The sequence below is a fragment of the Podarcis pityusensis genome (genome assembly GCF_964106645.2).
Source record: "Podarcis pityusensis genome assembly, chromosome: 10".
NCBI lineage: Eukaryota > Metazoa > Chordata > Lepidosauria > Squamata > Lacertidae > Podarcis > Podarcis pityusensis.
The window spans coordinates 26774437-26802121 of NC_138035.1; the positions used below are offsets into that span (position 1 = coordinate 26774437).

General features: G+C 41.1%; 1 protein-coding gene across 3 annotated transcripts in view; it reads left to right on the forward strand.

Moving 5' to 3' along the window:
* ABTB3 (ankyrin repeat and BTB domain containing 3) overlaps window positions 1–26918 on the forward strand; it is a 250373-nt gene extending 223455 nt beyond the window's left edge. For all 3 annotated transcript variants that reach the window (XM_080971667.1, XM_080971669.1, XM_080971668.1), the window contains 6 exons: window positions 394–499; window positions 2168–2270; window positions 4291–4372; window positions 5833–5901; window positions 9798–9911; window positions 11048–26918. In XM_080971667.1, the coding sequence (XP_080827793.1) occupies window positions 394–499; window positions 2168–2270; window positions 4291–4372; window positions 5833–5901; window positions 9798–9911; window positions 11048–11257 (684 nt within the window). In that variant the 3' untranslated portion in view covers window positions 11258–26918. The remainder of the gene's footprint in view (window positions 1–393; window positions 500–2167; window positions 2271–4290; window positions 4373–5832; window positions 5902–9797; window positions 9912–11047) is intronic.
* Window positions 26919–27685: the final 767 nt, after the last annotated feature.

Below are 27685 nucleotides of genomic sequence, written 5' to 3' on the forward strand. Positions count from 1 at the left end.
CACATGCTGCAGTTTCAGTACACTTGTCTGAGAGTACACAGACCTTTACAGCCTCTACAGGAAATGTAGGATAATTCAGATATCCTACAATTCTCTGCAGCCTTGTCATGTTTTAACTGAGTGCCACTCTAGATATTCTAGATTCTAGATATAACCACTGTTATATGGATTAGTTGATTTTAGGAGCAGCAGGGGAACCTAATAATGTCCCAGAGCAGTTGTTTGAGATGATGCCAAAGAAAGTTAGAATATCAGCAAAGGTTTGCATGCTCACATTTTCTGGAATCCATGAGCATATGCTAGTCATTCAGCTAACTCCCCAAAGTGACTCTTCTAATCATCAAGTTATATTTGCATTTAGTGTTTATTTTGTTGTATTGTTGTTTGTTTTAGAATGAAGTGATTAGTCAACAACTGGCTGTCATATTCACTCATTGCTATGGACCCTATCCTATTCCTAAGCTTGTTGAAATCAAACGCAAGCAGACATCTCGTTTAGGTAAGTGTGCTGTGAGTTGTAGAACATGTGTGGCACTGTCTGTTGATCCGCACTGTTGTGCAACACACATTTGGTTCATTGAGGTTTGTCACTGGGGGAAACCAAGATAAATAACAGAAGTATAGGATCATATAGACATGCTTAATCATGATGGACATTGCATACAGTTAGAAATCAGAAGGGGCCATTAAATCAGAAGGGCCATCTGCACTCAGCCACATGCATACATAAGGGACTGCATCCATTCATGATCATGCCTTTATACATGAAATACACATGGTTTGGCTAGACAGAAAGGCACACCAGTTGTTCTGCAGCTGTCCTTTCCTTCGGAGGTCACCAAAGCTTGAGGATTGATGTCTTCCAGAAAACTGAAATTTTGTCATCTAGACATTGCCACCCAAAATTTAGAATTTCACACCAAAATCCAAGTTTTGAAATGTGCAATATTTGGAATGCAGATAGCTAGGTTTTTTTCATTGTTATGAATGGTGGAGGTGGTAGAGAGAAAGAAAATGTCCTTGTCATTATACCCTAGAACCTGGTGTCCTTTGATACAGTTGTTAGGCAGAAAGTTCAGAATTGACAACACGTAACTTGTGGAATTCACTGACACATGCTGTGGTCGTAGCTACTAGCTTAAACTGATTTTTAACAGAGTAATCCTGTACTCACAACATGCTGGGATCAGAGCAATGCTACCACTACACTGGAATTCATATTGTAAGAGCATTGTGCTTTGTGTTGTTACCTTGTTGTGGATCTGAGGGCTCGCCCACACTTCCGCTTGTCCCATGCCTAGAAAACACAGTTTTCCACTTGACCCACACTTTCTAGGCATGGGTCTGACCTGTTTTCCCCTTTCCCCGCTCCTTTCCCAAGGAAAACGCACTCTTTAGTGCTAAATTGGAGCAAATGTCAATCCGGAGAAAACCTGAGTTGCTATTTGCTCCAATTGCACACTAAAGAGCAATTTTCCCCAAAGGAAAGCAGTGGAGCAAGAGGAAGTATGGATAAGCCCTGAGACAGAGCATGATATATATAAGGAAGAAAATCTTTAACTAGCAAACCTAGTACTTTTCATTTAGCATTCTCATTACAATCAGTGAAGGTGATGGTTATGACTGAGGTCCTATTTTGGGTCTTTGTCAATTATGACACCACTGTGGTGTCAAACAGAACAAATTAAAGCAGTTGTCCATGCTAATGTGGGCACAAGTGGGCACAGTCTTGTTAATGATGGAAAGGTGCACCAGATTTAAAGATCTGTTTACATAGCTATGGAAGTTTAAAGATAATGGTCTAAAAAGGAACCCGAATCTTCCCTAGATTGTCACTATTTTGCCTGAGGGATTTAGTTGCATACCAGCAAATTTAGGTTTGTACAATTACAGGGGATTAAAGTATTCTGATACAAACTCACTTGTAATATATATATATATATATATTAGAATTGATTTTTTTTTTATTAAAAGTGACAAGAAAATGATGACAAAGTGTGGGATAACAATTGATAGAAAGTTGTTCAAACTGCACACAGACAAATCAGAATGAATCTCAATAAAGGTACATGCCTCTCTCAGGCAACTATCAAGATCAAGCACACCTGTGTTTTACCTTACTCCCAACTAAAATGTCTTCCCACTCATTTTTGTTTTGTGATTCCAGATCCTCATTTTCTTAACAATAAGGAAATGTCAGATGTTACGTTCCTTGTAGAAGGAAGACCCTTTTATGCGCACAGAGTATTATTATTTACTGCATCCCCAAGGTAAATATATGTATTTGTAAATAAACCTGATGAAACCTAATTTGAGTATCAGGGAGAATACAAAGCAGGAAGCATTTATAGGTTATACAACAGGAGCTTGCAGTGAAAGTTGTATTTTAGCAAGAGAGAACGCATCATAAGCTGCAGAAGTTCCCTGTGGATGGTACCTTGGAAGAACAGAAAGAGACAAGCTTTGGGGCTGTAAATGTATAGGCTAGTAGAAAGATCCATTGGGAACAAGAATTGGACTTCAAAGTAGGGGAGGAAAGTTTGCATAGAGGAGAGGTGGGTTATACTGTATATGTTATTCAGAGCTGCCAAACTGTTTTCCTGCAGCAGAAAGTACATCTTCTGAAATCCCCTCATTTACACAACTGTTTAAGGTGCAGAGGACCTGTCTTCTATTCTATCTGACCAACAGTGCAGGAGCCTAGCTTCCAGTGGCTTGTCAAAATAAAAGAGTGCTGGCTGGTCTTTAAAAGGAGATGTAAGCTTGAGCAGAAAGCCTCCAGGGCCATCCCAGAGGAAGCCCTGCTCCTAGGGGATAGCAATCAACCATCCAGGAGAGGTCTTTGGTGGCTGACCTTACATTGTGTAGAGGGAAACGTAAGGGACTCATAGCATAAATATGTAAAATGTCATATTTCCCAAGCTGCCTTTTTGTTCCCCCCGTATAATCTCCCCCCCCCCCCAAAAAAAAAGAAATTGGACAGCTTCAGTAAAACATATTAGACCTAGAATGCAAATACTTTTCTTGCTGGATTTGCCAAATCTCTTGTTTCTGACAGCCTTGTATTTTAATCATGCGCCTGGCAACTTAGGCAGGAAGGAACTGCATGCAAGGGAGTGCATGGAATGTAGGTGCATCAGCAGGCTGGTGGGGTAGGACAGAGTGTTCCACCCCTTCTCTGTGCCCAGCCTAGAAACCCAACAGGACTCCCAGAGAAGGGAAGCCCCCTCTGCCTTGCCCAAACTAGAAATGCTGCAGAGCACTGCTGGAGAGGCTGAGCTCTCTTTTTCTCTTTTGCAAACCTACAGCAAGCCAGTATTTTTTTATTTTTGTTGGCAGGCCAGTAACTTTTATAGGCAATTTTACATGGCTGTTTTAAAGCTTTCTGCCTGCCAATAAGTTTCATATGGGCAGAGCTCAAAAACATTAACAGTTTGTAGGCAATATAAACAAGTCTAAGCTACTGGGGTTTTTCCAGCCTTGCATATCAGCCTCTTCTGACATTGCCGCTATGCTACCACTGCCAAGTGGCTGTTCCTGTGCCTTTAAGAGACGCTTGATAAAGATATGCAGAAATCAGCAGATGAGACTTTTCATGATTCTTCAATAAACATAACCACTTGCTGGTTGCTATGGATCACACTCTTACTAAAAGGGCAGATGCAGGATACCTAAGGGACCACCTTACCCTTAATGTTCCTGTCCCGTTGCTGCAGTTTTTAGGAGGGACACTATTTCTGGTTCCCCACATGCCTGAGGGCTGCTTCACTTCCACTAGGAAGTAAGGGTTTAAGTCCAGTAGTACCTACCCTCTGGAAGTGCCTTCCTATGGTAGGCAGCAGCAACCATGTGCTTTTGACAGTTGATTAAAAACCTTTCCATTTAAGCAGGCTTCCCTTCGTATGTGACCCTCCCATTTATAACTCACTTTGGAATTTTATTTTGAATGTTATATTTTATGTATGTTTTTTATTATTTCTTGCATTATATACTACTTGATGTGTGCCTCTCTGGTGCCCTTTCGAAGTTTGTCCATATAAATAAATGCAGGGAGCAGCTCAAGAACTGACAACCAACAGCTTGGAACAATTTTTTTGAATTGCGATTAGTACCCCAATCCTAGAATGCTGTCACTGTGTAGTTGAGTGACATCTTTGTTATGCTGACATAATATTGTGCTGGTGTGCAAGCTGGTAGCCGCCAGCCCATGAATTTTTTCAATGGCACATTATTCTCACAATCTGTCCTGAAAAATAACAAAAATCAGTGTGTTTGAATGTTTTTGCGTAGGTTTAAAGCCCTCTTGTCCAGCAAACCTGCATCTGACAGCACTTGCATTGAAATCAGTTATGTGAAGTATCCCATTTTCCAGGTAAAGTTCAATACACTGTGGTGTCTTTGTATAATAAGCCAATGGTACTTTGTGGGAGAGAGAAAACATAACCAGTTGGAAGCCAGATCACAAGTGAATGGTGATTAACTATTTTATGGCCTATGTATGTAATCTGTGTTGCAGTGTGATATTGTGAAGAGCCAAATAAATATGAATTTTATACCAGTGTAACCCAGAGCTAAGGAAATTCTCAAACCTGAAATGATGACGATCAAGCAAACTAGAAGGGCTAGTTGCACAGGACCCTGGAGTACCCCTCCCCTGACCAGTAGACCTCCTTCTCAGAGATCTGTGTAGTTCCAGAAATTTCACTAAGTAGGGGATGATTCACACAGATTCAGGCTTATCTTTACAGCTTTCATTATAGTGGTTTCCACCCCCCTTTTCTGATATTCTAGTTCCATTGCGCTTGTTGTCTCATGGCAGGAGAAATCTGCATCTGAGTTTGACATTCCTTTTATCCTTTGCTTGTGCCTGCTCTACATTCACCAGCTTGCTAGATGTTAAGGATGCATCTAGTTCTTTTCTGTATGGAATAGACAAAGGGTGCTTTTCAGACAGGGGCTTAATTTGCAAATAGGTCATTGGTAAAAGTCTGTATTTTTTACATACCACAAAGGGTAACTCTGGATTAAGGAAAGGAAATATGGGACGACATTTTGATGCCAGTGATATCATGTGGACAACAAATATCTGTCTTAGAAGCACCCTTGGTCCTCACTAAGCTACACAGTCTCCAGTCTGAGCTTGTCTTAATACCCAGCTTGTATGCAAGGCAGAAGTGGGTCACAAAGATTTGCATTCAGAGACAAAAGCCCTCAGGAGCCAAAGTCTGATGTCAATAAAGGACTCCCATGTGATCCATTGCTGGTTGAGATGCTACCTTCCTGGCCATTGTCTTGCCAAAGTAGTACATGCTCCAGTTATCTCCCACCTGGACTACTGCAATGCGATATATGTGGGGCTACCTTTGAAGGTCACTCAGAAACTACAATTAATTCAGAATGCAGCTACTAGACTAGTTACTAGGAGTGGCTGCCAGGACCACATAACATTGGTCCTAAAGATCTACATTGGTTCCCAGTATGTTTCCAAACACAATTCAAAGTGTTGGTGTTGAACTTCAAAACCCTACATGGTTTTGGCCCTGTATACCTGAAGGAGCATCTCCACCCATATCGTTCAGCCCAGTCACTGAGGCCCAGCTCTGAGGGTCTTCTGGTGGTTCCCTCTCTGCGAGAACTGAAATTACAAGGAGTCAGGCAGAAGGCCTTTTTGATAGTCACACCTGCCCTGTCACCATCAGTTTGGTGACAGTCTGAAATAGCCTTACCACTTTTTTTGTCTTGTGTGCAGTAGCCCATAAATGGAGTGGGAAGAAGAAATATGGAAACTACGCTTGCATTTTTTGTGATCTATCAATTTCTTTGTTATTTCAGCTCATAATGCAGTATCTGTACTATGGAGGTGCAGAGTCACTTCTCATTAAAAACAATGAAATAATGGAGGTAAGAGGCAGCTTGCACTACTGGTTCATTATAAATATGCAAAGAAATAGTAAAATAAAATAGTAGACTTCACCAGCTGTGAAAGGGCTGTGATTCCACATGAAATAAATTAATGAATTGTTGGAAATATGGAACTGGGAGGGAATAGAAAAAGGTCAAAGTGTAGTTCAAAGCAGTCACAAAGCCCAGTTAGTCCTCCTGTTACCTTGCCTGAGTATTTAGCCAACATAAGAACAATAGTTTTCAAAGACTTGAAAACAGTAAGATAACATAGGCAACTGCCTTATACAAATCCGGCCAATAGTTCACATAGCCTAGTAGTTTCCCCTCTGCAATGGCCGTGGTTTCATACAGGGTTTTAGTTTCCAACCCTTTCTGAAGATTCCTGAAATATAAACCTGGGGCCTTTGCAGCCCTTCCCTTCTGCCTCTCATTCTGTCATTGCAAACATATGCAGCCATATATTTTTGACCCACGGTGATCAAACAGGTTTTTCAAGCACTATAAAAATCCATGCACTATTTTTTAGAAGTGACCACATTTTCATAGGGGGCAGGAGATAAACATGAGGTTGCAGAAAGGCAGTAGGCTCTGTCATTTTGGGGGTCATCTTATTTTATGCACTTTAGATGCATTTTGAAACCTCCACATTTTCCTCAGTGAAGTCTGACATTTGATCTGACTGGTTTTGTAGCTTGCCATTCACCGGCAATGAGTCCTCTAGGTTTGGTCTCATCACTCTCCTTTCCTCTTTGTGGTTGTCAGAGGTAACATAGCAAAAAGAATTATCTGAATAATATGGTACAAAGATTTGCCTTAATTCAGCTGAGCTTCAGTTTGGGCAGCATAAAACATTTGAAAGAAAAAGAACAGGAAATGAGGTGGGGGATGAAAAAACTTTACTGCTTATGCACCCCCCTCTTGTTCCCCTCCCAGGACTTTGGTATATATTGTCACATGGCACCCATATCTCCATAGCAGTGTAAGATTTCAGGGTTTCCAGGGTCTGTGTTTCCTTTTGAAATGAGGCACAGCAGAGACTGTGGTGTCTTTATGATATATGGTTTTATTTACACACATATACAACCTTAGTCTATATGGAGGGAGTGCAGAGCCTTCACATCCTAAGAGGGTCTTGTCTTCTCCATAAGTACAGCATTAGATTCAAAGAAAAGAAAAAAAGCCATCCTCTGTGTCTCTTTGTTCCAGCCTGTCATCTCCAGCTCACATAGTGTTCCGCCCCTCCTACTTTTTTTTAAAAAAAATGATATTTATTAAGAATTTTAAAATTACTGGGGAAAAAACAAAAAAAGAAAAAGAAGAAAAAGAAAAACAAACCACAATCCAACAATACAAATTGATAAAAATCAAAATCAAAAAATAACACAACACAATCAAAAGACAAAAATAAGCCACAAACATTTTAAAACCAAATCCAATCTTCTCAAATCCTTAACTGTCATTACCTTCTTTCTTTGACCTCCTCACTCCTCCCTTTTTTTGTATCCTAGTTGTTAATTGTCACAGCAAATCCTTTCCATTTTTCATAATATTCTGTCATTACATTACCTTAGTCTATTTTAATCTTATCTTACTATAAAAGACCTTAAAACTTGAAACTTAGATCTTATTTATACCAATTTCTCATAACCATAATATTCTTAGATAATTCTTTAAACATTTTTACTAAAGCCAAATAATTTCGTTCCAACATTTTTCTAGCATTCATCAATTTTATAAAACAATCCTAATAAAAAAATTTTTTTTTTCTTCCAATCTTCATCCAGCGTCTCTTCCTCCTGGTCCCGGGTTTTGTCAGTCCTTTCTATCACATCAATCTAGCGCAGTAACCTGGTAATCTTATGTCCGAGGCCCTTAAGTCTCTTCCATGTCCCTTCCGCGGCTCTTCTTCATATTTATACCTGTACTTTACTTTGAGTCCTGCTCCTTTCACTCGTGGGAACTCCAACTTAACAGTGTTTTTGACCCTTCTCGACAAATCAGCCCCTTTTCCATAGTCCACATTGAACTCCATTTGGTATTTAAAAACATGTTTCAAAGTCCCTCCAGAATTAAGAGCCCCCACAACCCCAAACATCTCACGGCCCATTGCCAGATTTGAAAAGTCCAAACATCCCTGCATAGGGGGGTCTATCCAACCCCCCCATTTCCAAACCAAACCAAACTTTATCTTTCCAAATTTGGCTTTTTACAAGTTCATTTGTCAGATCCAAGAACTCATGTTCCTGCTGGGCCACAGCTCCCTCCATCTCTGGCGCCCGAGGTTCAACAACATCCTCTTCCCTCATCTGTTCTGTCAGAGCACACTCCTGATTTGATTCCTGGGTGGGCTCTATATAGTTTCCCACTACCTGTCCAAAATTTCTGATCGCAGCAGTCATCACATCCGTCTTCTCATATAGCTGTTCCAGTAGGGCACTTGTTTTGCAGAAAGCACGCACCAGAGCTTCTGAATACATTGTTCTGCAAGGTCAGAAGTCTATTCCCACGATCGTAATCTGTTGCAGCTGCAACCTCCCTGATTCAAAATTGGTAACAGTTTCACAGGCTCCCTCTAGGGGAAGAACTTCTATTTGTTCTTTTCTTTTAAAAGCAGATCTAACAACAAAGTTTCCTTTTTCAGATATTTTGTCAATATTTGTTCCTTTAAACAATATTTGTTCCTTTAAAATGCGAAGGGGAACAATGGAATTACTATGTTTCTCTTCTTTTAACTATCTGTCAAAAACGTTTGTCTCTGGTCAATGAGCTTCAAAGAACGTCAGTCCTGGCACCCCGCTCCCAGGATCAAGACGGTGGAAAATTGCTTTGCTTTACACTCTCTTCTGCAGGTTTAAACAGTCCGGAAAAAAAATCCCCCCTCTTCTCCTACTTCCGAAGGGGGTTCAACAATTTTAAATGATGAAAGTTAATCCTTTACAAGCGATTTTCTGAACTCCAGTTTGCCATGTCTTTGCTTTAATCTATCTACAAGAAATGGAAGGCTGACTTCCTGTTTAGACCTTCCCGTTTCAGTGCCAAATTGAGATAAATTTCTTAGTCCAATTTTCCTTTCTGGTCATTATTTAAAGTCCTTGCTGGTCATTATTTAAAGTCCTTCCTTGCTGGTCATTATTTAAAGTCCAATTGTCCGAAATTTAAGTACTCACGGGTAATTGTTTTAAAGGCCAATTTGTCCCAGGAAAAAGGCAGCACTCTCCGGCAACGGCTGTGCGGCTTCGCTCCACGGAAGAAGCAGTTGACTCTCAGCACTGCGCCACTTCCCCCTCTTCGCTCCGGAGCCCATAAGTGGGTCCCTTTATGGGTTGGGGGGGCGCTAAAGGTGCCCGCCGAGGCCCATGGTCACAGGCTTCATCCGCCTGTGATTTTTGAAAGGGTCCCCGCTTCACCGTAGCGGGAAAGACCCATTTTCCGTGGAGCTGGTCCCTCCGGATCAGAGGGAATCCGCCATTACCGATGGCGCCACCCCGGAAGTCCTCCCGCCCCCCCCCCCTCCTTCTTCCTCTCACTGCTATCCCTGTTTCCTCCTACATATGTCATCCAGACTTGAAATCCGAACCGTTCTTGTCCACCAACACATAGCTGGAGCAGGCACCCCATCCCTCCTTTGCCTGGCAGTCTTCACCTTCTGCTGGTTTCCTTGATGGGCCATCACTGGCCTTTGTCCCCTGCTAATGGTCCATTTTAGTGGCTATGCCAAGCTGTCCTGGTTTGTTAGCATAAATTAAATCCGGGGGGTTTCAGCATTTGGCACAGTTTAATCAAATATTGTTTAGTTCTAACTTTTACTAAATTCAAGAATTATGGGTGCCCTTGCACCCACAAACTCTGGAACCAAAGCACATAACAATATATTCTTTTCTCCTGTTTTTCAGCTTCTGTCTGCTGCTAAATTTTTCCAGCTTGAAGCATTGCAACGACACTGTGAGATCATCTGTGCAAAAAGTATCAACACAGAAAACTGTGTGGATATTTATAATCACGCCAAGGTAAAACTGCATTACTTATTTTTTAAAAGCGTTTTTATACCACCATTCATATGGTATCACAGTGTGGTGTACAATCAAATGTGATACACATTTTGGTTTTTTTTAAAAAAAAGCATGCCCAACCGACAACTGAGCAGAGGATTTCTACCTCAGTGTAAATAGTGACTTTGTAGCCTAGTCAGGAACATGCTCACAAGACTCCAATGGCACATTCCCTCCTGGCATTCACCAGAAGTGGTGTTCTACTAGATATACTCAAGAGTCTCTCCAGGTGTCATTGAAGAACAACATGGGCTTCTTGTATGTGATATTTTCATGTGTTGCTCTTCGATTGCAGCTCCCACAACTCCTTAAGAGTCTTCACACAACTGCCTAATTTGTCCATCCACATCCCTTCTTGATTTATCTAGACAGCCATCTTTCAAATTCCTTATTGTGTGTGAACCTTGAGTGAACAGCCATCGCTTTTATCATTCATGGCTTGGAGCAACAGAGCAACTGAGCTTAGGCAGGCCCAGTAGAATTTCTGGTGTTTTTGTCATTGAAGGGCAAACCTCCATGCTAAACTGCACGCTTACATCCAAAGGTCCCTTCCATTTCAGCAGCCGAGTGCCATCTTGCAGTGGAGGTTACTGTTGAAGAAAAACAAGTCCAAATCTCTTGTCTTGCCTGCAGAACTACTTCCATGGAGGGCAGACAAACAGAAGTACACACACACACACCCCACACACATTGCTAGACTATAGAACTTGAGACCACAGCATATAGTAATGGCCACCAGCTTGAATGGCTTTAAAAGGGAAACGGGCAAACTCAAGGCGGAAAAAACTATCAATGACTGCCTGTCAAGGTAGCTGTGTTACTTCCAGTATCTGGGGCAGCATGTCTCTGAATATCAGTCCTGAGTGGGAAGAGTACTGTTGCACCCATATTCTACTTGTGGGTTTCTCATGTGCTTCTGGTTGGCCACTCTAAGAACAGAAGAATTGTTTGGTTTTCTTGGTCTGAACCAACAGGGCTCTTCTTAAGTTCTTATGAATTCTGGCCTATATCTGTGTATAAACTTGACTATTTTTTTTTTCTTTTCCTTTTCTTTTCTTTCTCCCCACCCTGGGCCTCATTTCCTCTGTCTTCAGTTTCTTGGAGTAACAGAACTAGCTTCCTATTGTGAGGGTTACTTTCTAAAAAACATGATGGTCCTCATAGAAAACGAAGCTTTCAAACAGCTGCTGTACGACAAGAACGGAGACTCGTCTGGCCAAAACGTACTACAAGATTTACAGAGGACGTTGGCATCACGGATCCAGTCGATTCATTTGTCGTCTTCAAAAGGCTCCATTGTATAAAGTTCAGGAAGAGCCTGATGTTTCTGACGGGGGGGAGGGGAAGCACTGCAAATGAAAATGTTGCTGGTGCAGTTTCTTAAGAGAATATACAACGCTATTTTTTTCCTATGGGAGTATTACATTGCGGTTGTGGGCCAAAGGTGCTGTCACTTGCTTGAAACTTCCTTTGGGCAAAAGGTTATGGTACATGTGACTCCTATGCATTTTTGGAACTACAAGGATGTATTGCTGTTCTGTGAATTGCTGTTCAGATTCTGAACGCGGAAGTGCTGTCGTGCAGCTAATGCCAACTGAAGCTGGGCCATGCACCCGTACGTAGCAGAAGCCCGTCCTAGACCAAGAATGCCACGAAACAATTATTTGACAAAACCAACACATCAGGTTGTTTTTGTAACACAGTGTCATACTTCTTCTTCTTCTTTTTGAGACCTGCACTCTCCCTGCCCCATAGTCCATTGTATTGTGCATTTGAGAAACATAAGATCTGGTAGTATGGCGAATTTTTAGTGATGGGAACTTTTTAAAAATGTTCATTAAAAAATGGGGTGGCCTCTTAGGGCTCCCTCCCACTTTATTTTCTTAAGCTCCAAATTTTGTTTTCAACGTATTTGAGAATGTATGTTACATGTTAAGTTTGAGGTTCATTTTTTTTCTAATTTTTGTTTTTTTTATGCTAAGATGTACACTGTGTGAACATACATCTGAAAAGGTTCTGCTCATACACTTTACTTTTAAAAGTGGTATAATCTTGCCCCAATGGCTCACGGTTACACCAAAGAGGTGCATTACCAAGGACTCAGTAGTTGGGGTGGGGAAAATTGCATGCTAACTGTGGTTTGGGGTTTAAAACAGCAATGAAATTTTAACATGCATTTGCATGGTAACGGTACCTGTGAAATGTTACGTTTGTGCTTAATTTTGCCAAGAAAAAGAAAACAATGCAATGTTAGTTCTTTGTCAAACTACATTTGTGAAATATATTTCAGAGTTTCATTTTCTGGGGGTTCACAATTCCCATGGAGAATAATTTTAGAGAAGATGATTTGTAGTTATTGTATGAGAGAGGTCAATACTGGGTCAACAATTCATGGGAAATGTTGGTATTTTGCTACTGGGAAGAGGTTATGAAGAAGATGATTTATTTTAATTATATATTAAATATGTACTATAGACTGATTCCTTGCCGTATAATGAGAATGTGTAGGTTATGTGCTCATGGAAGCCTGTAGCAGGCCTCAAGTTGTTTAGCAGCATATTTTTAGCAAGTCAAACCTATTAAGTGCCACACAGATTCCTGACCATTTAGTTTTGCAGGGACCACAGTAAAAGATCATTTCCATCAGAATGTTTATCAAGCTACCTTTTCCTTGATGAAGTTGTGTCAATTTGCTTGCCCTGCCTCGCCCCACCCTGTTGTGCCCCTGGGAAAATTATGTCTGGTTCATAAACTTTGGAAATTTTCATAATGCCAGTTCAAAGTAAATCCTAGGTCTTTTCTATAAGGTGCTAATTCACTCTGACAGATTTTTTTAAATGTTCAGGAATCCAGTTTTTTTTTATATTGGACAACAAGAAAACAAGGGGCTGTTCTGTGGCTCTAAACGTCAAATCCTCCTTTTTTTGTTTTATACCATTCCTGCAGCAACACTGCAAAATTGCCTAAACTACCGGTAATGTTACAGAGGCACAGCATGGCAATTGAATAATGGAGTAATGCTCACCCCGGACCCATTGTCTGTAATGGGCAACTTGGCTTACTGTGAATTTTGCACTGCAGTGCTGACAGGGACAATAACCTGACCAGTGGGATTACTGTTCCCTTGGGTGCTTCCTTGCCGTGCTTCCTTGGTCACCGCAAACAGCCGTACACAAGGGATGGGTTGCTGTAACCTTTCTATGACATTTGAAGGGCCTCCTGGGTGTTAACTGCTGAGCTGCCAAATAGTGAGTGTTGGGGATCAATGCAGCAGGGAAAAGACTCTTGAAGGATGTTTTTCACAAGCAATACCAAGAGTCATCATTTGTGAATGTTGTTAATATGGGGATAGTAAGCAGGGGTTGTTGGTTGTTGCTTTTTTAAATTGAATGCATGTTCTATTCAATGCAACTGGTTGTGCAATTTTCAAATGCCAAAAGCAATTTTATGCTTTATGGTATGTGATGCAAGGCCATGGTCAAATTGTGGCTTCTTGTAGGCCATCATTCAGCATTAACTACTTGTGAAAACAACCAGAGGCTATTGCTACTCATAGACCAGTTCAACTCTAATAATATAAGGGGCAGCCGACCTGGCAGCCTCCATACATCAGTGGACTACAACTCCCATCAGCCCCAGTCAGCATGGCCAATGGTCAAGGATGATGGAATTTGAAGTCTGCTGACATCTGGATGGCACCACATTGGCTACCCCTGACCTAAGGCATACTTTTGTAGCTGAACTGGGTGGGGGAATAGAGGATTATATTCAACTAAGTTTTTCCCATAGGTTTGAGTTCATTGGGTCTGCTCTGAGTAGGACTAGCATTGGGCTACAACCCAAGTTGTAGCCTTGGCTATTAATTTAGAAACTATATAGCACAATGGTTTGGATCTTAAGATAACAGAAGAAAGTTATTCCCTCCCAGCTGCCTGCACCCCATCCTACATTATTCAGGAGGTCTCCTCCTTTGCAGAGGGCTGCAGGCATGAGTGGAAATCTAGCTCAAAAAGACAGAAGGCCCCCAGCAGGAGATATGAAGCGGTGGTCAAATTGGGGCCCCTTGCAAGTCAAACCTACACGTTAAGCACCTCAGCCAAGAGACAAGCCAAACAAACATATGACTATATAAAAAAACTGAGGTGTTCTAAAGTTTGCTGTAGTCTGTTTAATGGTGTGAATGTATATAAAAATCTTTTGATTAAAATGCCATTTAAAAATAACTGAAAATTAATTTTCTAGGTATTTCAATTTCATTCTGTTGAGCTAACAAGTAAACGGTTAAATATGGAAAACCCGACAGAAGTAAGAAGTTAACACCAGGACCTCAGTAATAGTTAAGTGGGCTAGGTAAGCTGGCTGTAAAGGTGAATGGGAAACCTTCCTTGTGTGGAATTTCCTTTCTTAGGATTCCAAGCCAATGATGGGGTTGCAAATGGAAATGATGACAAGAAGTGATCGCTTCCTTGCTACAGCAACGCCTTCTACTTTTGGTTATCCTTCCAGATGTTTTTGCTGTGTTCTTCAAAAAGAAGATTGAAGCAGGTCTGCCATGTCCCTCAAATGTCTGAGCTTTACAGGTATATCACTGTCAATGCATCTTGGATTAGTGTCATGGAACCAATTTAGGTAACCTCCCCTCCTCTCCTCACTCCCTCCTTCCTCACTTCTCCCTCTAAATCTAAAATCCCTCCATAGATTCCATCCCTTATAGCATTCGATAAAGGGTCTTAAGGATACAGTATATGATTCTGAGTCGGTGAAGTATTACAGTGCGATCCCCAGAGGGCATCATGTGAGAGTGAGGCTGTGATTTAGCTGAAACCAGAACACAAGCCTTGCTGGATCAGACCCGTGATCCGTCTAGTCCAGCCTCCTGATTCCCACAGTGTCCAGCCAGATGCTGCCAGGAAGCCTAAAAGTGAGCCATGAAGGCAGCCGTCCTACCGCATTGTATACCCCTGGCACCTGGTATTTAGAGGTGCACTGTTTCTGAAAGCGCACACCCATTTAGCTGCCCTAGTTCGTAGACTTTGACAGGCTTATCCTCCATGAATGTGACTCATTTTTCTATTTGCTCAATTACATAAATATCAAGAAATGAGTAAGCAATCCAGTCATCTCCCCACCCCCAAATAAGCCATATAATCCTAGCTGGGGATTGTTATACACTTTTTTTATTTAAATTTTTTTAAATAATTAAAGGTTTATTGGCATGAACATGTACAGAATAAAAATGATGGATATGGCAAACAAAAATAAATGTAAAAGTAGAAAACAAAACACCGATACAGAAGAGGGGTAAAAAAGAAATCAAATCTAGCACAACAATATGAAACATTCTTTGTCTGAAAGATCAACTGTTGGGATTCTTGAAACTTTTCTTTATCATATCTATCCAGGTGGACTGTTTGCTGCATCTTAATGTTTATAACCAAGTTTTATATCCGATATCTAAATATTTCTCTGAATTTCTGACTCACAGTTAATATTTCCAACAGACCCTTATGCCTTTAAGAGCAGTGTAGGAAGTATAAATTCAGTGGGTGCAACCTTTACCCTATGAAAGAGATACATAGCTAAGAAAGCCTGCACCTGCACCTTTTGAATATATCTTAATTACACAGTTCGTAAATGTTACCATTTCATCAGGTTCCATTTAGCTCTTCTGCAGTGTGATCCTATACCTGCCTGTTCCAAAGTAAGTCCCCCTGATTTCATTGGGGCTTACTCCCAGGTAGGTGGGTATAGGATTGCTGCCTAACTCACCTTCAAAAACCTTAAAATGACTCTTTTCACTAATAAGTTGGTAATTTTTCACTCTCCCCAGTTTTTCCTAAAATTTCCTTTAGGCCTCTGCAGCCAGCTCCACAATAAAACAGCTCTCATCTTCTTCCTTTTCTGTAAATTATTTTAAAATGGTTAGGTAGAGAACTATCCTTAGGTATGACTCTTAAAGGGTGATATTTTCTCTCAAGAGCCTAAAACAGGGCCATCCAGGGGAGGGGGTGGAATCACACAACTTGTTCTGTATTTCAGAACTTTTCTATATCCTTTTATAAGAGCTAATTTCCATATGTTTTCCAGTAGGAAAATGATCAGTTGCCTAAGGATTATACTGTGTTAGGCAAAGCCGTATGGTGAAGTTTATTGCCCATAGACTTGAAAAACTGAAACAGGATCATAGGTGGCCATGTGTTTGTACTGAAAACAAAACAACAAAATTATTCAAAAGGAATAAAATCTGAAGCAAGAGAAGGAGGATGAGGGCTGGATACAGAATGCTAACTGCACTGGACAATTTTTTGAAAAGGTGACCATGGTGACCTTGAAACATTTTTTTCAAAGACAGGTGTAATATTTATAGAGCAGTGAAGGCAGGTTTGGAAGGACCCTCACTGTGTTCAATGCTGCTTTGTTTTGTTCTTTCCGGGGTCAAGGGGAAACAGCTATGGCAATGAATTGGCTAGTTCCAATGACGTCACCAAAATACAACCACAATCCTGTAACTTTCTTTTTAACATGCTGATGGTGAAATGTATATGTGTGCCAATAAAGTTACATGTGTGACAGACAGCTTAAAGAATAAAAAGGCAGGAAGTCTGCATGGAAACAAGGGAGGGGAAAACTGACAAGCAAATAACAAGGACATTCTTTTTGTACAACTTCATAAGCAAGGACACAGAACCTGCTGTGACTCCTCTTCAGATGTTACATCTGCCTTTGTTCTTAAAGATGTGAAATAGATCAAGAGTTTCTAAGGTAAAAAGGGAGATTGGTAGTCGGGAGATCTTTACATCAAATATTACCATAGTCCCTGAATAAGTCACTTAGCTGTTATTTATGGGGGTTTAGCGGTTTCCCATTTGTCCGCAGTGCCTGTTACAGAATAATTTGCTCTCATTCTGATTCCAAGAACTAATCCAGGGCTAGGGGATCTCTGGCCCTCCAGATATTGTTGAACTGTAGCTCCAGTCATCCCTGTCCATTGGCATCCTCATTGAGGCTGATGGCAATTGGAGTCCAGCAACATCTGGAGGGCCATAGGTTCACCATCCCTGGCCATAGATGGAGGAAATGGAATAGGGACGTAGAGCACTTCCCTCCTCAGGCTGCCAAGCCCCAACCTTGTGCCTGTTTTTCTCTGTTAGAGAAGTAGAAAGTGTTGCATATGGACATCAACATGAAATGAAAATTCGGCTTTAACAGAGTTTAAATAGTTCCATTGTGTAGGCTGATGTGAATTTGTCTGAATGTACTTTTCTGATCAAATTTGATTGTCTTCATTCAGGCCACAATCTTTTATCCAGTAAGCCCCATTGAATTCAGTGGGACTTACTTCTGAGTGGGCACATATAGGCTTGCATTGTCACCTTTCTTCCTTTAGTACTGATACATTCCTATTGAAATGTCTGTGGGAACATCAGCTACATTCTCCTTAGCACTTTTCTGAAGCATGTGCAGAAGAATTCTTCAGTCTTCTAAGAAATAATGTGCGTGTAGAAGTATACACATGCTGGGGAGTAAAAGAGGAACATGACTGTATCATTTTATTTTGATTTCTTTTTTAAAGTCACATTTGAGCCTGAAAATGTCTGGGTTTGGAAATGATTGGAGTGCCAAAGTACACCTAGTAATGACAATCCTAAAGCTAAAGTCCAGTATATAATGTTATATTTTTAGGAGCATGCCCAATATATTTTAAATTTACATGTAGAAATATGAAGTGTGAACGCAACAAACACAAATTATATACAGTGCAATCCTTTACATGTCTATCCAAAAGGAAGCCCCATTGAGTCAACTGGGACTCACTCTCAAGTAAGTGGGTCTAGAACTGCAGTCATATGTCAAGTTATCTGCTAATTGCACTCAATGGCAACCCCATGTTTGCCCCTCTGTGTTGGCCTGAAGCCAGAAATTGAGAGTTTGTGGCCCTCCAGAGTTGGTGGATTCCCATCAGCCCTAGCCAGCCAATAACCAGGGATGGTGAAAACCCTAATCCAGTCACATCTGAAGGTCACAGGTTCCCTATCCTTGCCTTGAGCTTTCAAGCTACTAAAATCAAATCCAAATTTTGAGTCATGGCAATGTTTATTCATCCTGCAACCCTTCTTTGGGGGATAAATTAAATATCCGGCCATTTATTATTCTGGGTTCCTTAAATGAATCCTTTCTTTTTTTACTTTCCGTTCAACTGTTAAAACACTCTCCACCCCCCACCCTGCACACACATATACCCTTGGCCAAATATTCCCGTCTTGTGTTTCGGCTGCCCACAGGCCACAAGCCACTTAACATTTGTGCCACTTCAAAGTAAACAGTCTGTGAACTGCAGCTGTTCTCTTTCTCAATAGTGTCATTAAGCGTTGCAGTATAGGAGCCCCATTAAGTTTCCTCCACAATGAAACCATTATGTAAAGGCAAAAGGATCTCATAACCCAGTTTGTTTTGTCAGAAACCTGAGGCTAGCCAACTGCCAGAGAACACAGGCATTCTTCAGGTTCAGTGTGGGTAACTTTGAAGGTGGCGTCCCGAACCCCCCCCCCCCGCCACTCACCCACCCACCTTTGCAGCAGCATCAGGTCTTGGCATGCCAGTTGCTGAAGGCAACACCTTTCAAAGACTTTACACCATTAAAGTACCTCTGTTTCTGCTCTCTCTCCCCCCCCCTCTTTTTAACTGGAATAGGTTAAAGCTGTCAAACTAAAGCCCTTGCCAGATTATCACTGAAGTAGTTACACCGTGCTCAGCAAAATTCCACAGAGAATGTATTTATTTCCTGCCTTTAACTTCTGTGTTGTGCTGTGGGATATTAAACTCCTTATTGTGGCTGTATTCCAAATTAGGTTTTCATCTCAAAATGCCCTTTTTTTAAAGGACACAAAGGAGCTATGAAGTTCACTTTCCAGGGAGTTCTATACAGCAAAGATGCTTTGACAGTGTGATCAACTGAATTCCGTCTCCATTGTTCCATTGGCCTATAGGGGGTTCAGTTAGGGATTTCACAGTGCTGTGGTGAAATTCTCTTTCATGAAAATGCACAGAGCAGTACTATGCATGGTTCTCTGGAAGCCTTTCCCAACCTAGTGGCCTCTGGATTTTCTTGGACTCCAACTCCAATTACTCCCAGCCAGCATGGCCAATGGTCAGGGTCTATGGCAGTTGTAGTCCAATATCACCTGAAGAGTAGAGGTAGGGCTAGATCACTGGTATGTTCTGTGGAGGTGAGGATTATTTGTATTCTGTTGGGTTCTATGTTGTCTGGTGAACTATCTAGAATTCTGAGAAACTTCTGTTGTACAAAAAAGACCTGTTCGACTACGTTGCTCTCTGGAATACCCTGTTTCAAGGTTCTGATGAATGGGTGTATAGTTCTATTAACTCAGGGGTGTTCTCTGACAAAGATACGGGGTATTCTTTATTATGTATCCATTTGTGTGTTTGTCCGCATACACATACATGAGATCTAATAGATAAATACAGGCATATAAGTAAATTGGGGGAGATATAACCCTTCCTGGCTTTCATTCAGGTTCATTTACACAATGGCAGAGACAGAGATTTAAAAGCTCCTGAGTCCTAGAACAGTTGTAAGTCACTTTGGATTGCCTTGGGTAAGATAAAGCAACTGATAAATTTTAATAATAGTGCTGGTGGTCGTGATGGACAACCTGTAGTCCTCCATATGGTTTTGAACTGCAGCTGAGGTTGATGGGAGTTGGAGACCAATAACTGGTACCCTATCCCTGTCTTTGAAGAAGGCCAAGCCAATTGACTGTGCTCATGTTTTAAATATTATTCTTCACTCCAGTTCTGTCTTTGCTAGCAAATCAGTGGCAAATTAGAGGTGATCAGAATCTGCTTCTTGACAGCAAGCAATGAGAAAAGGTTGTGCACCTCTTGAGATCTCTGTAAGGCCTTCTAGCCATCACAAAGTAGCCTGGGATCAGCCCAGGGACTGGGGGCACATGCTGTAAGTTCCCATGGGCTCCTATGGGAGGAAGCAGGGTATAGAAACAACGGCAGCCACAACAACATTGTGATGATTAACGCACTAGATGAAATTGTGACTGGCAAGTGCATCATTTGATCTGCTGCCTGCTAGAAATAGCCACTTCTAAAGTTCCATTTCTGCCATGAGGTCATGCGGTTTCCTTGAGCTAGCCACCTCTGAACACCTAGCCTTGATTTTGCTGTACTTGCTTCAGTGGCCTGATAGATAAGAGTTGGATTTGAATCTGGGAGATCTGGTCAGAAGTTCTGTCTTCTGTCGTGGAGGCATGCTGTTCCCTTGCACAAGGCGCGATTTCTTTGCCTCAGTTCCCTGAACCTACCTCACTAGCTAGTGTGACTTGTGCCTATTTGGGGCATACCCAGTGTTTGATAGGTGGGCGCCTTAAACTCCACCCCAACAAGCAACCCCTTGGCCATTCAGAAGAAGCACAGTACATGTGCATGTGGTCCTATCTTGGTCTGGCAAAATGCCCAGAGGAAGAGAGTGGGCGTTACGCTGCCAGGCATCTCTGCAGGGCCATCACTTGCATTACAATAGTAGTTCCATGTGTATTATGCAGTTGTGATCAATCTTTTTTGATGAGTACTCCACCAAATCCAATCTAAAACTGAGAGGGTGCCACATCCCAAATGAATGCAGCTGTTTCACATTCATCCCACTTATGACTCAGTGTGGTTTTGCTTCTGGGCCTGATGAGATGAAAAGTGTTGGAGAAGCAAGCACAACTGTAGATATGGCTTTTTGCCGTGACCTTTCCAGGAGTGCCACACTTCCCTGCTACTCATGCCACAGGTTGCTCAGCTGTGATGGTTAATGGGTGATCCTGAACTTCATGATTTGCAACTTCATGAACTGATTTGCAATTGAGAAGGAGATTCTGCATTAGCCATATGGTGGCTGTTTGCTCCTTCTGTCTCCCAAAATACGACCTGTGAACACACACCAAACTAGATGTCCTGTGTGTGTGCGCACTTTTTTTAAAAGTGCATAGACGATGCATAGACTGGGTGACTAGAGCTGTGCTGCTTTTCATGGGACCTGGTTACTTTTGGAGGAGAAAGCACTGGGAAACTGTTCTATAATCAGTTTGTTTTCAGATTCATAGAGCAGATATGGCAGGGATCCCAGAACAAACAGCTTTATCAACCCAGAGCAAATGTAAGTAAACTCCAAACAGATCCTCCACCTTTGAAATCTCTCTGTAACTTTCCTAATTAGCTCAAAACTCAAAAATGGTTGTTTCAAGCTGTCTGTTCTCTGCACCTTTTGCTCTAATGGGTCGAATTAGTTTCACAGTTTATTCCCACCTTAGCCAAGATGATTCTCATCTGTCATGAGGTTAGGTCCAGCTTCTGTGCTTAAATTTGGGAGAGGAGTGGGGGACATTGGGGAATGTCTATGGAGGAGATAAACCCGAGTGGTTTATGGAAAGATACAATTGTTTTTGCCAAGAATGGTGAAATCATGAGTGTGGGTATGTTGTCACAAACCACCTTGGAAGCTGCAAAGGCAGAATGTGTCGTTGTTCCCATTAGTTTGGGTTTCTTGAATGCTGCTGATGCATTTGGGCATCTGAAAGATGAATTTCCCAAATTCGACAAAATGTTAGCACCTGCTGTTAGGGATCAGTCAAGCCGTGTCAAAACTAAAAGGAATAATAGGACTGCATGCCTTAGTCATCTCTTCCTCTATGACATAGATAGTCTGTGTGAATATAGGCAAACAGTGGCTGTTACAGGAAGTTGTGTGTTCCAGGGAGACTGCCTCTCAATTACAGTTAGCTCGCCCTGATGACAAGCACTAATTAGCCATGATACCCAAAAGATTTATCTTTGTGCAACACTTAAATATCCACAAATATTTAATACAAAACTCTAAATAGGAATTGGTATATCACATGCACATCATAGATTTAAAGCACATTTATACCATTTTAACACTCATGACTTCCCTCAAAGAATCCTGGGAACTGTCATCTATCCCTCCCAGAGCTACAGTTCCCAGCATCCTTAATGGACTATTATTGTTCCCAGCATTCTTTGGGGGGAGCCATGTACTTTAAATGTGTGAGCTCCAGTGGAAGATTTCTGCCCAGGCAGAGTGGGGGCCAATTTCATTTGAGCCCAAAGTGGTGGCAAATAGTTAAAACTCCCCTTCCCCCATGTCATGGTTCTGACCTGATTTGAGGCCCTCCATACTAGCTATTGGTTACAGAAAAAACAAATACTCAAGGGCAACTTACATCACATCCTTAGATTTTAATCCTAAGAACTGCTTTGTAGCATGTGGGAAACTGCAAAGCTTTCTTCCAGGTAAATATGTTTACTATTTTGGCATGCAAGTTATTGAGCAGCAATGTCCACTGTGCAGATGGCAATCAAGTAGAGGCAAATTATTTGGAAGACGGCATTATGAATAGAAAAGGGGTTTTGTTTTTTTCAAATAGTGTAATGGAACAAGCTTCCTGCACTAAGGAAATAAACATGCAAGGACAGCAATTTATTTTACTCATCTCTCGGAAGCAGAAAAAGAGGATGCCATGTACACAATGCCAGCAGCCTATCATATGAATGTCGGTTTGCTAATACGCTACCATTTTGACGTTAGCATTGAACTGGCGTTTTTTAACTGTCAAAACAAAAGGTTTTGTTTTCAGCATAATATATTCAGTAGGCGGCATGGAGTGAATCACATATGTTCAATCACGCAATTAGATGCTGAATGTCTCATGTAATTTTCCAAGAGCACACCTTAGAATATTTTAAGCACCAGTCTTCCTCTTGCTCATTCTCTTAAACCCTCTCAACGAGATTAGGATCCATACTTTTGCCAAATGTAATTTTGCAAATCTGTTTTGCACATTGTATTAGACGCACAGCAACATTTGAGACAAGCAAGTTGTCATTTTAATTGTGTTACTCAAAAACGGGCTAATCTGATTTGCTCTTCAGGCGTAAAATCATTAGCTCTTTCCCGGGAGCCAACTGTACGTGACTTGGTTGATCTAAAGCCAAGAAGCTGGTAGCTCAAGAAGATAATTGAGACAGGTTTAACTGATACTATACAGTCATTAAAAGATGAATCCTGCCTCCCATACAGATCTTCTTATTACTGACTTGACTGGGAGAGGGAGAGGGCTCATAGTAGGACAAAATGCATCACCATCACATATAATCTCTTTAAATTTTCACAGGTCTGTATGAATTCTCAATTAGAATTAGAAGTTTCAATAAGAAAATGTTTTATATGTCTTCCAGACTGTATGGCATGTTCTGGGACGCCGCAAATTTCTGAGCCATAAAGCCCATTGCTCTCTGCTACACTAGAGGCCACTTTGCACAATTAGCCATTGAACTCTCCATCAACCTCTTTTGCTTATAATTTCAAGAAGTAGAGTGCGAAGAGCCCTGGAAAGATCAGGGGATCTTGATTTAGCACTTCTTCTTTGTGGAATTAAAGACCCTTGAAACATTATCTGAACTGTGTGGGAGTGAACAAGTTAGATGAGTACTGCTCTACAAAGTTTAAATGACACCCCCCCTAATGTGGGCTGTGACTGAACTCATGGGTCTTTCCCATGGAAACTGTACTCACCTGGTATGATTTTCTAGGTTCTGTATCCTTGGTCTAGAGAAAAAACTGAAAGGTATGGAGTTGTTAGTGCAACTTGCCTGGGGTCCAGTACAGTGGTACTTTGGGTTACGTACTTAATTCGTTCCGGAGATCCGTACTTAACCTGAAACTGTTCTTAACCTGAAGCACCACTTTAGCTAATGGGGCCTCCTGCTGCTGCCGTGCCGCCGGAGCACAATTTCTGTTCTCATCCTGAAGCAAAGTTCTTAACCTGAAGCACTTTTTTGGGGTTAGTGGAGTCTGTAACCTGAAGCGTATGTAACCTGAAGCATATGTAACCCGAGGTACCACTGTATTGGTATTTTTCTACAACAGCCTTATGGGACTTATAGTTCATAACATCTGAAGGACACAAGGCTGAAGAAGCCTGGTGTAGAAGACTCTGGAAAGTCTTATGTGTGTATTTTGACTTGGATAATAACCCCTAAGTGCTCGTCAGTAAACAAGCCCTGTGTTAAATCTACCCTAATGCCTGGGTAGGTACATACACAGAGCTTATTTGTCCCATCCTGTCTCTCCCTAAAACATTCTGCTATAGTTTCCTGGACTTGTTAAATTTTTGTTCTAATTGACCTGTTCCCCTGGCTGTTTTCAGAAGGAGCAATTACTCTGCTTCCCCAAATATGTCAGATTCCATAGGGGTCCCCTCATTGGTTCTGTCTCCTTGCCTGCCCTGGCTGAATTCCCTGGGCCTGAGTTGGCTTCATCTCCTAGACCTGTTCAGAGGCCCCATGTCATTGAATGAACCCTACTCATGGCTTGATGGAGATAGTTAAAAATGCAAACATAGGTTTTGCCTGGTTGCAAACATCAACATTCAGGCCATAGGCTATTAAAATTCATGGAAAAAACCTGGGGCAAAGAAGAAAATGGAAAATAATAGGAAGGTCCTGTTTATGCCTTACAAATCCAAATTATATACCTCTTTTGAAAGGGATAGATCTTGATTCATGATGTGATTGGAATTTCCCCTGTATTATCTGTACCAAATCAGGATACGTAGCAATGTGTGTGTTTTTGTGTGGCTTTGTGAGAGAGGACGTTATTGAAATGCTTAAAACAATAGCAATTGCAATGTTCAGGCTTATTGACATGATGTTATGAGATTGCAGAGCTGGTCCATCTGCTAATCAACATTTAGATTGGTATATGGAAGTAGACCACCCATATCAAGAGAGCGTGGAAATGACACTTAATGCTTTAGTTTTTTGGTGTGTGTATGTTTTTAAAGGGATTCACTGAGGTCATATCTTACTTGCCTTACTCCAAGGTTCAAGATTTCAGTGAGCAAGATTTGGTGTCTATAGTTCAGTCATCACAGTCTGAATGTAGGCACAATATCAGTTAGTTTCAGTGAAATCAATTCCTTCCGACAAAAAAGTAGTTTTTGTGCCAATTCAGCCTACTTTGTATACATCTGAAAGTCAGCTGAGTGACATTAGAGGTGACTGTAGCCTATTCAATCTACCATGTACTGGGTGAGTTTTGTTGCTTCACAAGGGTTGCATTGGTAGGTAGCCAACAAGTGGCTGTATTTGTATTCTGTAAAATGGTCTTGCAGCACAAACAAGTTAAGCCTCTATAGCTGGACTCAAGCTACATTAGCCTTGTCTGCTTTAACTGCCAGCACTCTGGCTTAACTGCTATGTGGATCATGGCTATAGCGACTTCGCAATAAAATAAGGTAAAGAACATTCTTTGGAGCATACCAGGGTAAATAAAGTAGTAAAATGTGTTGCATCTTGATTTTTTTTTTAATGAAGCTTGTTTGTATATATTAATATGCACATTTAAACACCAGAGGATACATTACAAGTCCTCCTCTATTCATACTGGATTAGTTTGTTGATGGTGCTGTGCACTACTGCATTAAAGGGATCCAGATTCTTGAGGATGTGGTTCTAAAGCTGTGGTTTTCAACTTTTCTACCTTTAGGGAAGCCTTTTCACATCAGCTTGTGTACTGAAGGGCTCCTGGTCACCTGCCATTGGCCTGGTTTACATTTAACATTAAGCCATTGTTTGTTTAGCCACCAGTTTGTTCCACAGATGATTAAAATAAACCATGGCTTGATTCTCCAAAGCTTGATTTGTTTTCCAGCTGCTTTTGCTGTTGTAGATTAGTGTCGGGGTTTGGGGGAGGGAGAAACCATGGTTAAGGCAGAGTGCTTGGTTTGCATATAACACCAAGCCATAGTTAAAACAAACCAAGATTCATAACCCAACAACAAACTATGGCTGTGGTTTCTGGGTAGTAAACAAACCATAGGCAGGCTTCAGGTTATCAAATAAACAATGGATTAAGAAACTATGGTTTAATTAACCATGACTTAGTGTTGTGTGTGAACTAGGCCATTATTGCAGAGGATCTGGGGGCATTTTCTTGGGAACACTACTAAATGTTGAGGCAACCTACTACTCCCCATCAACTAAGAGTGCCCCTTGGAAAACAGACAACACTCCCCTGCAACTCCAGATTGAGAGAGCAGATTATAGTGGTGGGCAACCTTTCAGGTAAGCTTCTTTGTCATAATTGTGCTAATCAAGGATTCCTTGCTGAAAAAATCAGCTATGGTGGACAAGTTTTACTGGAAATCTTGCCCATCACTGTAGGTGCTATCATTCTCTGGAACAGAGTTTGAAAACCATTGTTTAAAGGGTGTTAGAACCAGACTACAGCATGCTTGGCATCAAGCAAAAAGAGGATGTATGTGGCAACCTCTCACTTCAAATGATCCAAGGACTATGGATTAGAATCAATATTGGCTTTGGAGGTGGACACTTGTGTTGCTGACTCCTGCCCCAACTCCCAGCCAATGGTTAAGTGCCTCATTTACAGGGATCTAAGGTAGAAATCTCAAAGAGTTTATATTGGTGGTCTGTATCGGTAGTTAAATACTCCAAATCCTATTTTTGGACGTCTATAATAAGGACCCCATAGGGTAGAGTGGGGTGCTTCAACGGAACACAGAAGGGACCACACAAACAGCAACAAAAATATAAGTGTATGTATATATTTATCTATAGCCTAATGTTTCTGTATTTGAATGGTTTTTGGAAATGTCAACAAGTGATTGTTCCTATTGTGTTTACTGCTCTGAAATTATTTGCATGACTTCTGGCATAATAAAATTCTTTAATAAGGAAGTTATCTACATCTATATACATATATCTATATATATTGTTAGCCTGCGAAACATTCTTGTCAGATCAGCCATGTTTTGTGCAAATTGTATATTTCTGTTGTAAGAGCACCATTGGAATTTGACTTTGAAATAGTTGTTGGCATTAAAATATGTTTTTATGGATAATAAACTTGTCATTTAGTGTGCTGGGGCTGGCGAAATGCCACAGTCATCCTTACAATTTCACAAAGCCACTAGGAAGTGGTGAGTAAATAGGTTAGTATGTATGCAGTGATAGTCTCTTTGCACTTGGTACCGTATGTGTGCAAAGTGAGGTATATCTCTCTTGGCTTAATCAATGCTTCTCATCTTGTTTTCTCTCTTAGCCCAAATCCTCATTAAGAAGTCAAATCAGTACAGCAGCATGCCCCCAATATTAGACAAAGGAAATTATGTATATATTTCTGCTATTATTAATTTCTACAGTAGCTTGAAGTGGGTGAAATGTTTTGCCACACAGCTTAATTTACCCTTCCAAGGCCCCTGTGAAGTAGGTTAAGGTGAGAGATGATGACTTGCCCAAAGCTGTCCAGTGAGCTTCATGGAGTGAGTTCAGATTTGAAGCTGTATCTCCTGTTAGCAAATTAAGCCTTCAGCAATGGCATCAGCCTTCACCAATCTTTCTGGAATGTGAGACAATTTGTTGATTTTGCTGTTATATCCATTTATTTCACAGATTTCTAGCCTGCGTTTCTGGCAAAACCTCTACAGTGCGAATTACAACACACTAAATAATACAGGCTAAATAATCAGTCCATTAAGTGCCTCAATAATTAAAATAACAAATAAGATAGCAGCATATAAAACTTCAATTCAAAGTGCAGTAACCAAGTAAGTATTTAGAACCTCCTAAAGGGGACGCGGGTGGCGCTGTGGGTAAAACCTCAGCGCCTAGGG